Raw genomic sequence first — 12768 nt, forward strand, 5'->3', positions numbered from 1 at the left:
TGCGTCAGGTGCTTACCTGGTTCGCCTACGAGGTCTCTGCCAGCTCCTTCGACCGCTGGGTTGGGAGTATGTGACTGCAGTCTGTTTAACCGGAAACACGCTGTGCCCCTCCGCTTCGAGCCAGTCCCATGCCTCTTCTGCTGTACTGAAGAAGTGTGTAACGCCGTCCTTTACCACTCGCAGTTGGACCGGGAAGAGGAGCGAGTATTTAATTTCTAACTCCCGCATCTTCTGTTTAACTGACATAAACGTGCCCCCTTCATTACTGCACACCAAGAGAATAGTCCGGAAAGAAAATCACTTTCGAGTTTTCAACTCGAACCTCTTCTAGTTTACGCAGCTCCTGCAGTATCGCGTCCCTGTCTTTGTAGTTCAGGAGTCGGATTAGGTACGGACGAGGCCTAGCTCTAGGCTGTCGCCGACCCGACGGGACTTTATGCGCCCTTTCTATTGCGAAAAAGGGGGAGAGGGAATTTAGAGGCATCAAAGTTTTCAGCTAGGCCTCTGTGTACGACACTGCATCCGGCCCTTCCGTTCCCTCTGGCAGGCCTACGATCCGGACATTATTGCGGCAGGAACTCCCTTCCGCATCATCTATCCTGTTCTCCAGGATGCGCACTTTCTCCGCTAGAGTCCGCACTTCAGCCGCCGAGGCTTTGGTGGTGGGGAGGATCTCTTCCATTTCAGCCTCCATCTCGTCAACCATCTCCCGCAAGCTTGCGATGATCTGCGTGCAGTATTGTAAAGTCCGATGTAATTTTATCGATTCGTCCCTCTAGAGATGTGCGCGTTTGCGCCAGAGACACACTGAGCTATGTCACCGCCTGCAGCACATTGTCTGTCTTAGAGCCCAACGTGGGACTCTGTACTTTCTTCATTCTCCTTTTCATTGTCTGGGTGCTTGGGTGGTGTTGATGGCGCCGTGGACTGTATGCTTGTTCCCGCCCGCTGTCTGCCCATTGTCGCTACCTATCATGCATGGGCTAGGGCAACGTTTTATATGCACGCTGGAGCAGGTACTATTCCCACTTCTCTGGAGTGCTGAACGTGTTTTGGCTATATTGTGAGGTCTGTGGTTGTGCCTGTCCCAGCTGCGCACCTCACACCAGGGTCCATGGGACTCCACACACTTTCTGGCTTCGGATACTGCTGGCCTCCGGTAGCGTCTGATGTGGGTAGCGCTATTTGCCAGCTGCCCGTACCACCACTTGTCTCCTTCGCTCAGGCCTGCTTTACAGCATGTTGGCGCACACCTTGGTAACTGCTGCTCTTACACGAGGTTGATGTCCATGGAGCCCTCATTGGCAATACGGCTCTCCAGTGAAGGCAGCTCTTGTGGTTAGGGGCAAGATGGCCACCCTCAGCGCTTTGCACCATGGCAGAGTGGCTCACTGTTGATGTGCCCACTTTCTCAATGTCCAGCACTGACATAGGCTACCCTCACGCCCGTACTCCTGTGCAATTGCGGGGGTCTCAGACTCCGCGCGCCACTTCCCTCCTCAATCTCGAGCACGGCCCGGTGTCGCTTCTGGGCCTCTCTCTTGCTGCTCACGCCCCGATCCACGTCTCCCAGGTGCTACACGTCTCCGGGCCTCCACCTGTCTGGGAATTGGCGTGACGCTCATGTGCTCCCACTGCTTGCTCTCTGTTGCTGGGACTAGGCTCGACACAGCTCCCGGACCCCAGTCACGCCATGCACATCACCAGCTCACCCTTAACAGCTGCTCCAAGGGGTCAAGTACACACGCCAGCAGCTCCGGGTTCCACTCTTCCGGGCTCTCTCAGTTCGTCTCGCCTCCGTCCGCGGCACACTGCGAAGTCTTCATCCGCCATCTCCCGGTGCCAGCACGTCTCCATGGCCCACCGGTGGCATACCACAGGGGCCGCCAAAGTTCAGCGTTGGTTGTCCGTGGCACCGCTCAGTAGATCCCAGGCCGTTGGTCTTGTCAGCTGTGTACAGACCTCACCCAAGCCGACAAGGTGGCCGCTAGATGCAACTCACTCAGGGCCAGCGCTGGTCCGCTCACAGTTCTATACCGCACTTCAGCCCCTGATTTCGCACCCACAGTGTGCAACGCAGTGTTCTTTGTCTGTGGTGCCTGCAGCAGGAACTGGATGGCGCCTGAGGTCAGCTATTCTTGCCAGATAATAGGGCCATAGCGCGGAGCTGCCCTAGACCGCGTCAGAAATCATGGCCTGCTAGACACGCCCCGACGCCTGGGGATAATTCTAAGGTAAGGAATCTATAACGAACCTGTTTCTTTCAGATATCAACAATTTCTTTTATCCTTTTTGAGTTTTAAAAAAAAAATTCTATACATTAACAAAATACAGTTCTACATTACATGCCTTCCATATGCATGAAGCTGTTCATCGCTTTGCAGTAAGGGCAGTGAAAAAACAAGACTATTGTTTCACTTGTCCAGTATCACTTCATATGCCTTCCCTAAAAACTGTGTGAAACAGTGGAAAGGCGGGTACAAATCTACCACCACGCTGGGTGTAAAGAAAATCCCAGGATGTGTTAAAATGGCTAACGAGGACTACCGGCTTTTCCACCTTCTCTTGACCAAGTATTCTTCCCTCTACCACATCCTCTAACATATGCTTGTTTCCCCCACCCGTATAGAATCTTTCAGGATGAGCCAGCAGCTATGCAGTCTGATGCCGATGACACCAACGCATGTGTTAATTATTCTCAAACTCCTCGAATGGGACAGCTGTACTGGGAAGTCTAGCGGACATCAGAGCCTGAATGAGTCACAGCAGCTTTCAGCTAAGTCTAAGAGAAACTTGATTGTCCCTGGGACTAGAAGGAGAATAGCCTTCAGAGGGATAACCCATGACAACCTTTTGGACCACACATTGGGTATTTCAGTATCAAACCCGAACAGATTAGTGCTGTAGTGAGCAGCTCCTTCCACTAACTGAGTAAAGGTAGATGAATTCTCATATTAGTAATATTTTTTTGGTACTTATAGAGCACGGGGCTACTCTACAGAGTGTCCTGGCGCTAAAAGACCTCGAGACAGACAGCACTATAACAGAAAGGTGCAGAAGACAAAACTATTGCTGGAAAAGCCAAGTTCTTAGCTGCTTCCTGAAGGTAAGCAGATCCTGCACCTGCCTGAGAGACAATGGCAGACAGTTCCATAAATGGGAGGCCAGCACTTGAAAGGAGCGACCGCCCAGACGGGAGCGGGAATACTTAGGGATGGTCATCAGAAGCTGCAATAAAGACCTCTGGGCTCTTCGCGACACATAGTGCTGAATCCTTTTCCTAATATAGAAGGCACCAGTATCATGAAGAGCCCTACAAACCAGGACCAGAGCTTTAAACTGAATCCTCTTCCAGACCGGCAGCCAGTGCAGGGACTTCAGATGGATAGACATTCGTGCTCTGGGTCCTACCATGATAATTGCTCTGGCCGACGCATTCTGGACCACCTGCAGGCGGTTTAATAAATAATCCGGTAAGCCCAGGTACAAGACGTTGACGTAGTCCAGCCTTGATACAATCAGGGCTTGGACTACAGTCTTCCTATACTTAACCGGCAGCAGGGGAAGAAAATTCTTTAAATTTTTAAGAGGCCAAAACAGGTACCGGCAACTGTTTGGATCTGAGCCTTCATAGATAAATTATCATCTAGCTTGACCCCTAAGTTCTTCACAGTGCTTAGTGAGGCTGCAGGGGGGACATATCCTGAGGCCACCACTGGCGCCACACTTCGTATGGCGAGGGACCGAAGAAAAGTATCTCCGATTTCTCTGGGTTGCGCTTTAATTGGTTCCGCCTTAGCCAGGACAACACTTCCGTCAAGCAGATGTTAATCTAGAGGCCTCTAAAATCGGTGCCCTTGTCACAGGTGAACAGCAATTGCGTATCATCTGCATATGATACTATTTTAGCGCTGTGTGCCAAAGCTAGAAGCGCAAGGGGAGCCATATATACATTAAAAAGTGTCGGGCTCAGGATCGATCCCTGCGGGACCCCTACCTTAATGGGGGGGGGGGGGATGGGGGCCGCAAAGGGAGGGGAACAAATTGTTTGCTGTCGGTCTCTTAGAAAGGAAGAAAACCACTTGAGTACCACCAACGCCGCACTCCTGGAGTCTCTGCAAGAGCCGGTCGTGGGGCATGGTATCAAAGGCCGTGGAGAGATCCAACAGTATCAGCACCACTTTTCCCCCTTTATCTAGTCTCTTTAATAGCTTCGGAGACTTCCAATAGGGCTGTTTCTGTACTAAAATTCGCTCTGAAACCCGACTGACTATGATGGAGTACATGGTTGGCTTCCACATATTTCGTGGTGACTAAATTCATATATTTTTCCAAAACTTTGGAAAAGAAGGGAAGTAATGATATCGGCCTATAATTAGAGGCCACCAAAGGGTCAGCCGAATGCTTCTTTAGTAGAGGGAGAATTTTTGCATTTTTCCAGCTATCTGGCACCTGCCCATTTTGCAGCGAGGTATTCAAAATCAGGTTGACGGCTGGATTAATAACCCCAGCTATAGATGACAGTACTTTGGCTGGACATGGATCAGAGGGTGAGCCTGACTTAAGGGTTTTCATTATTTCCAGAGATTTTTCCAGGGGAATTTGAGGAAACTGGTTGAGAAAGGGACCTGTCACAGGGTTTGCGGGGAGAGGGGGGGGGGTGGCTGACGTCCTTGTAATTACTTCCTTCACCAGGAGCGGAGCCTCAAATGAATCTTGAATCATTTTGATTTTATCGTGAAAACAAACGCGAGATGGTTGATCCACTCACTGGTGGGGGTAAACAGACTGTCCACTGCACTAGGGGATGAGAAATCTTTTACAATTTTAAAGATTTCTTTGCTTTTGTTCATGGCTAACTCGATTTTGGAAAAGAAAAAAATGTTTCTTTTCCTTGCGAATTTTATTATAGTGGACTTTGAGGGCCTGTTTGTAGCTAGTTTTGTCATTGGGATTGAAATTATTCCGCCACACTCTCTCCAAGCGTCTACATGCACTTTTGCTCTTTCTAAAGGCTTCTGTAAACCAAGGGGCAGGGGCTCGGCCAGTTGTAGCCGCACGAGTGGTGGGGGGGGGGGGGGGGGGGGGCAGGCTCCAATGCCCGGAGATGTAGCCAGTTCTCCAGACAAAGCACGTCACCCTCAAGATTGCCACTGAAAGGAATCAGGGGTTGCCTAAGTGCACCACTCATGGCATCAGAGGTGATATGGTGAAAAGATCTAAAACTGCTGGGGCAGGGGATGCAGTATGATTGAGGGCAACAGTGATCCTTGCAGACTCTAAAGCCTAAGAGAAAGTGATCAGACCACACTGATGGGAGGGGTGGGTCTATTTCTATCCTAGCATTAGAGAAAATCTGATCCAAGATGTGTCCCTTCTCGTGGGTGGGAAGGTAGACATAGGGGACCAAATTGAAAATATCTAGAGATTCCCGCAGCCTAATAGACTCCTGTTCAGCTGATTTGTCCATATAGATTTTAAAATCTCCTAGCACCAGGCAATGCTTGTATTTGGCAGGAATGGGAGAAATGACGTGACTAATAGACTCGAACTTTCCGGCAGGACCAGGAGGGCTAGAGATTAGTACGCCCGCAAAAGATTGATGTGCAGACGCGCCAAAAAGAAAGCCAAGACCTTTGGCCCCATATACCTCCTCTGTGGGTAATATGGAGCAGGAAAAAGTATTTTTTTAAATTATGGCGACGCCTCCCCCTCTACCCACTGACCGACTCTTTCTTATGATCGGGTAGCCGGGGGGAATGGCACTCGTAATGGTGGGATTGGCGCCTTCATTGAACCAGGTTTCAGTTAGCAACATTAAGTCAGGGTTTGTGTCAAGCAGCAGATCATAAAGTAGTAGCTCATGTTTTTTTATGGAGCGCTTATTCAGGAGCAAAGCCTTTAGCTGGCCACTCTCCCGATGTAGCTGATCTAAATGGGTGCCCGGGGTATGCTTTGCCTCGCTCCCCGCATTAATCTCACTGTAGGGAGGGAAAGCCACCCAGTTACAGTGCATGCAGGAAAGGGTGTTCACATCGTGGTTAAGAGCAAAGTGGGAGCAGCAGCTCACACACTTACCGATGTCTAGTAGCCTTGCTCTACTGTAGCGCAGGAGATTCCTATGTTTGAGAGGTCAACTGGAACTTTCGATCTACAACAGTACGCTGGTGTTGGGAGCAGTTGCTAAGACATGATTAGACAGTTTTTCTGCTGTTCAGATCCCCTGCTTACAGAGAGAGAGTGCAAAATGTGCAGAGTGCGAATTAACAATGACTTAATAGAGTGCATCACAGCAGCCAGGTGTCTCCTGCTCGGACACTCGATGAGGAAAAGGTTCAGTCCAAGTTATTCAGCTTATTTTTTAAATGTGTTCACAATCGTTCTCCTTCCTACCGGATTCCCACAATAGATTCCAGAAGCATCCACTTTTGATCTAGTAGATAGGGTTTCAGGCAAAACTGTTCTTCAAAGAAGGCATTGTTTTTATAGGCTGAGGAAGCATGGAAAGTAAAATGTTACTTACCAGTAGACATCTGTTCTTGGCATGTAGAGCTGTAGATTCACATGCTTGGCATGCTCCTGCTATCGAGTGTTCAGTCCGGATGTTTGCAATTTGTTTTTGTTCGAAGAAGTCTTTTCCAGTCACAAGGCGTGCTGACTCCTCCTTTCGGTGATAGTGTGCATTGGCATCGACTCCATTGTTAGACTGATTACCGATGTAATGGCAATGAGGAAAGCACCTTTTCCAGTGAGAAATTGTAACTCACATTTGTATAAAGGTTCGAAGGGTGGACCCATTAACCTGGTAAGGACAATATTTAGATTCCACGCTAGACAGGTGGAAGTCTCGGAGGAAATACTCTTTTTAGTCCTTCCATAAATGCTTTGATGACAGGGACCCTGTAAAGTGACGAATGCTGTCTGTTTTGCAGATATGCAGCAATATGTAGTCGTATGGATGTATAAGCTAGATGTGAGCGTTGTAAGTGCAACAAATAGCAAATTATATTTTGTACTGAGGTATCTAGCGGGTTTTTATGGTTGTTATTGCAGTAAATAACAAACCGCTTACATTTGGCTGCATAGCAAGCCCTAGTAGTAGGTCTTGCCTCTTTAATGATATGCATACAGTCTGGTGGAAGGTTTAGATAACCAAACTATGACTTCAGGAGCCAAATCGCAAGGTTCAGCTCCTTTGGATTTGGATGCATTATGTTTCCATGGCTCTGAGAGAGGAGACTTGGGGTGAGGTGTAGTTTTTGATGTGGAACTAACTGAAAGCTCTAAAAGGGTTCTGAACCATGGTTGCCGTGCCCATGTGGGAGCAACCAGGATCAGTGTTAGGGATGTTTGCCTTAGTTTCCGAACCACTAATGGAAGGAGTGGGAGAGGCCGAAAAGTGTACGCAAACATTCCTGACCTATTTATCCATAGGGCATTGCCTTTGTAAAATGGGTGAGGATACCTGGCGGTGAAGCTTGGGCATTTTGCGTTCTGGTGAGTCGCAGACAGATCTATTTCCGGATAACCCGACATTTTGAAGAATGGGAGGAGAACCTGAGGATGTAGTTCCCACTCGAGGATCTGTTTGTGTCTACTGAGCAGGTCTGCTACCTGATTGCTTTCTCCTGGTAGATGTTCTGCTAGGAGATAGATGTTTTGATGAATGGCCCATCTCCAAATGGTCTGTGCGAGGCGTGACAGTTGGAGAGTATGTTTCCCCCGTGTTTTTGTATATAGTACATTGCTGTCATGTTGTCTGTACGGACAAAGACCGCTTTGAGTATCAGGTGTGTCTGAAATGCTTTGAGTACCAGGAATATTGCTAGCAGTTCCAGCTGATTGATATGAAGCTGGTTCTGGTTCGGACTCCACAGCCCTTGAACAGTCAGAGTTTAGAGATGTGCTCTCCAACCTGTTAGTGATGTTATCACCTTCTGTGGAATCTGGTCGATGAATGGCCGCCCTTTGGACAAGTTTTGTGGGTTCCACCACTGCAGAGAGCAAGAGGTGCGGCCGTCCACCAACACTAGATCTTTTAGCTGACCCTGCGATTCCACTGACGGGCTAAGCATTCCTGACAGGGACACATCTGGAGTCTTGCATGTGGAACGATTGCGATGCAAGATGCCATCATTCCGAGCAACTGCATGAATACTCTTGCTGGAAGGGAGTGGTTGGTCTGAAACTGGGAGACAGAGCCTGAATATTGTTTATTCTGGCTGTACTTGGAAAGGTTAGGGCTTTTTGAGTATCCTAACTGGCCCATAATTATGTCTGAGACATGGAGGGTTGCAGATGTGACTTCAACAGATTCACTGTAAAGCCCAGACTGTGTAAGAGGCGTAGAGTGCTTTGTGTGTGTTGGAGACAGTTTTGGTACGAGCTGGCTTCGATGAGCCAGTCGTCCAAGTATGGGAAAACATGTATATTTTGTCTTTGCAGGTGAGCTGCGACTACTGGCCAGCATTTTGTAAAGACTCTGGGAGCAATGGTGACTCCAAACTGAAGCACTTTGAATTGGTACTGTTGTCCCGCTACCACAAATCTTAGGTACTTGCGATAAGGGGGGTGGATTGGAATGTGGCAGTATGCGTCCTTCAAGTCCAGAGTGGACATAAAGTCGCCTCGTTGTAGCAGAGGAAGCATCTGTTGGAGAGTGACAATATGGAAGTGTTCTGAATGAATGTATAGGTTTAATTCTCTGAGGTCTAATATAGGCCTGAGAGAACAGTCCTTTTTGGGAATTAGATAGTACAGAGAGTATACGCCTGTCCCTTGATATTGTAGTGGGACAGGCTCTATAGCTCCTTTTTCCAGAAGAGACTGAACCTCTTGTTTGAGAAGTGTATATGTTCTGGAGATGGTTTGTGTTTTCATGGTGGAAAGTTTGGAGGGTTGTTGGTAAGCTCCAGGCAATAACCAGATTAGATAATTTGTAAAACCCATTTGTCTGATGTGATGGTATTCCAGACTGGAAGAAATTGAGTAAGACGTCCCCGACAGGTGTTGAATGATCGGGGGAAGGGGAGACAAGTCACTGTTTATTTGTGTTACCTTTCCCTCATCCTTTGCCATTGTTTCCCCGAAATCCACCTCGACAATAACTTCTTGTAGAGCGTGATTGTTGCCTCTATATGACGTGGAGGACCCGTCAGTAGGCATGGTCTTTGAGCCTCCTCTATAAAAAGAGCGACGAAACAAACTACTATTGGATGGTGTTTGCAGAGCTCCCATGGATTTGGCTATATCAGTGTCTTTCTTCATTTTTCCTAATTAAGTGTCTACTTTAGGACCAAATAAATGTTCCTTATTAAAAGGTAAATTTAAAATGGAAGCTTGAATTTCCGGTTTAAATCCTGATACCCTGAGCCATGCGTGACGTCTGAGTAGGACGCTTGTGTTAAGAGCGCGTGAAGCAGTGTCTGCTGTGTCTAGAGCACACCTGATTGAAGTGTTGGAAATAAGCTTCCCTTCCTGGATGAGATAATGAGCTTTAGCTTTATGCTCATCAGGCAGATATTGGAGCAGTTGCTCTAACTCATCATAATGAGCTGTCATCCCTCGCTAACAGTGCTTGTGTATTAGCTATGTGCCACTGATTAGCTGATTACGCTGCTACTCTTATGCCTGAGGCATCTATTAATTTAGATTCCTTATCAGGAGAAGGTTTGTCTCCTGTTGTTTGAGAATTAGATTGTTTACAAGCATTTGATACCACTTAATTATCTAATGGAACCTTACCCTTCATGTAAATTGGGTCTGTAGGTGCAGCCTTATATTTTTAGTCAACTCTAAGTGTGAGAACCCTAGCTCGAACTGGGTCTTTGAATACATCTGCAGGTTTTAAGATACCCTTAAACATAGGTAATGTATGTGTAGTCTGGTGTGATGCACTTAGTGTCTCAAATAAGAAGTCTTCTTCAAAAGCCTCCTTATGGAGCTGTACTCCATGGTATTGTGCAGCTCTATTAACTAACTCAATAAACCCCACATTATCATCTGAAGGAGAAGGCTTAGATGGATATAGGTCTGGATCGTTATTATTAGGATCAGTGTTATAATCAATCCATGGGTCTGGACTACTGTTCTGTGGTACATCCCCATCTCTGTCTCCATCCCCATCATCTTGATGATCTGGGGATTGAGGGCGAGGTGAATTTGTGGGTGTTATGAGTAAGTTGGGATCAAGATGAAAGAGGAACTGGGAAAGTGTTAGTACCCATACTCTTTCTCTTCAGAGGGATATGATAAGAGTCCTCAAATTCTGGCTTTTTTTTTGCTGGCAGCTTTGCATAAAGGTGTCCAGATTTAGGGTTAATCACAAGTTCCTTTTGAATGGGGTCCGTGTTGGCAGGCGCAACATCCAAACAAGGCTCCTTGGATGGTGGAGGAGCGGTTTTGTCTTTTCGATGTCAAAGATTTTGGTGTCGATGATTTCGGAGCCGAGGATTTTGGTGAAGATTTTGGATCCGAAGGTTTCAGTGCCGAAGGGTGTGAAGAATCACTTGGTTTGGACTTTGGTGCGGAAGTTTTCGGTTCGGTACCCGACGGAGGGCGACTCGGTCCCGTGCCGGAAGGCTTTATTACGTGCTTCGGTGCCGGGCTCGAAGGCGGGACGTTTGAAACTTCATCTCGGTGCCGACCTTGATCCGAAGGCAGTGGAGGGACCGGAGCCTTTTTAGAGGGCATCTTAGGGGCAGGGGAGTATCTTTACTCACGATACGGTGACCCTGCGTGATGTCCTCCTTGATTTCGGAGTCTTCCTCGGACACATAGATGGCTCCCTGCTGTTTGAAGATTTCTTGGTCGTAATCTTCTCCGAAGAGATCTGAAGCTGAGTTGTTGGTACATTTTGTGACATTGAGCCCGTCATGGAGCGTCTTCTTTGATCGAAACGATCGGCAGTCTTTGCAGTCTTCTTCGTTGTGCTCAGGTGACAAACACAAATTGCACAACTCGTGCAAATCGGTACGGGGGTACTAAGAGTGGCACCCGGGGCAGAATTGGAATGGAGTCCGTTCTTTCTACTGCGAGCTGGCCTGATACGCCTAGGCCCAAGGGCCTTCCACAAGACTTTCCATCTCAGTTTTAGAAACGATACTCAAAGGTGGGAATACACGATCGATAAATACCGTTGAGGGTAGTGAATTGCGCACCGATGGGGAACCCGAGAACGGTGTCGAACTGGAGCGCAGCAATTCACGTCCGAACCTGATGGCGGAAAAAAACAATCTAACAATGGAGTCGATGCACATGCGCACTATCACTGAAAGGAGGAGTCACATGCCTTGTGACTGGAAAAGACTACTTCGAACAAAAACAACTTGCAAACATCCGGACCCAACACTAGATGGCAGGAGTATGGAAGGCATATGATCTACAGCTCACATGCCTCAAACACATTTTTATTCGTTTAGACAGACTTTCAACAGTACATTCGGTATCAAGGGAGGGTAACACCAGGGAACCATCCTTTACTTGGGGTATAGCATGATAGGTTAAGAAGCACAAGGACTTTGCTGCTCAATTATATGCTGAGCTGAGGGTGTGTGTGTGTATGTTTATTTTGCGTTGGCTCCTGTTGTACCTATTATGTTGGTGTGGAAAGCTTGCTTGTGTTAGTGAAACATCCGAATTCAACCATGAAACTATTACCTTTATTATAAAATGCAATACAATTCAGAAAAACGTAAATGTTACTTACTGAGCCACAATCCATGAGAAAAGCTCCATCTCTGGTCAAAATTTCTGCAGATAATTGGCGAAGAACTGGCTGAGGAACTGTTTTTTCATTTACATGTATAGTACCCTACAAAAAAAATAACCAAAAAGTGAACAGGAAAAAGGGCACTGATAAAAAGAACATGATGTTCATATGCAATATTACATTTTCTCACAGATAAGCCACTAAAATATGATACAATCAATAGCCTAGAACAGATTATAGCTTGAATTTGAATATAGGAATGAAAGTGAATCTTTAATTCTTCTGATAATAAATGATCGTAAACTGTATTGGTAACGCAAGTTTTCTAAGACGCAAAAAAATAAAAAAAACAGCTTCAGTGCTACGGGAAGCACAGCACCCACAGAGAACAAGCATTGGCAAAGCAAATAGGTCTAGTCTATGCAAAAGCGACTGGCCTTGCTAACGTCTTTTAGCCATATTGTACAGCAGCATGACTGGTGTTGATGTATGGATTCTGTTTGGGAACCGAACTATGCCAGGGATCATAGAACGTCAGTATGTAGGGACTGAGTTACCATACCACATCAGTATCTATAGGCCAGAATCATGACTATCTCATAGCGCCTTACATGCCCTCCTAACCTTCCCAGCGTAACAGGTAAGTTGGCACCCCAGAACACAACACTCTAGTCCCCTTAGGGAACCGTGGTAACAAGTCATCACCTTTAGATTTCTCTCACTCATGCATGTGCATAATAAACAAAAATGAGACACAAGAACAGTTTCCAATATTTATTGAAACTATTGTGCTCTATTATGAAGCAAATGTGCTGCAACTAGGAAACAAACAAAACCTAGTAATGTAATTAGAATTACTAATAAACCATACAAAATTAAAAGCTCTATCATGGTTAATGGTGTACATGCCTAAGCCACGCCTCACAATGACATATCGGTGAAATCAGGGAGTAGTACCGGACCTCATACCTGACATTTGCCGTTAGCTGGTAAGCATTTCAGATTGCGCAGACCTGGTGTGCTCGTCCCGGGACCTTTCCTCTACTAGAAATTCTCCT

At 46.9% G+C, this 12768-nt stretch overlaps 1 protein-coding gene across 5 annotated transcripts in view; it reads right to left on the bottom strand.

Annotated features, from left to right (window-relative positions):
* SEC24B (SEC24 homolog B, COPII component) overlaps nt 1–12768 on the bottom strand; it is a 678312-nt gene that overhangs the window by 150919 nt on the left and 514625 nt on the right. For all 5 annotated transcript variants that reach the window (XM_085641377.1, XM_085641376.1, XM_085641375.1 and 2 more), the window contains one exon: nt 11708–11812. In XM_085641377.1, coding sequence (XP_085497503.1) covers nt 11708–11812 — 105 coding nt within the window. The remainder of the gene's footprint in view (nt 1–11707; nt 11813–12768) is intronic.

The sequence above is a fragment of the Triturus cristatus genome, chromosome 2_2 (genome assembly GCF_964204655.1).
Source record: "Triturus cristatus chromosome 2_2, aTriCri1.1, whole genome shotgun sequence".
In the NCBI taxonomy this organism is placed as follows: domain Eukaryota; kingdom Metazoa; phylum Chordata; class Amphibia; order Caudata; family Salamandridae; genus Triturus; species Triturus cristatus.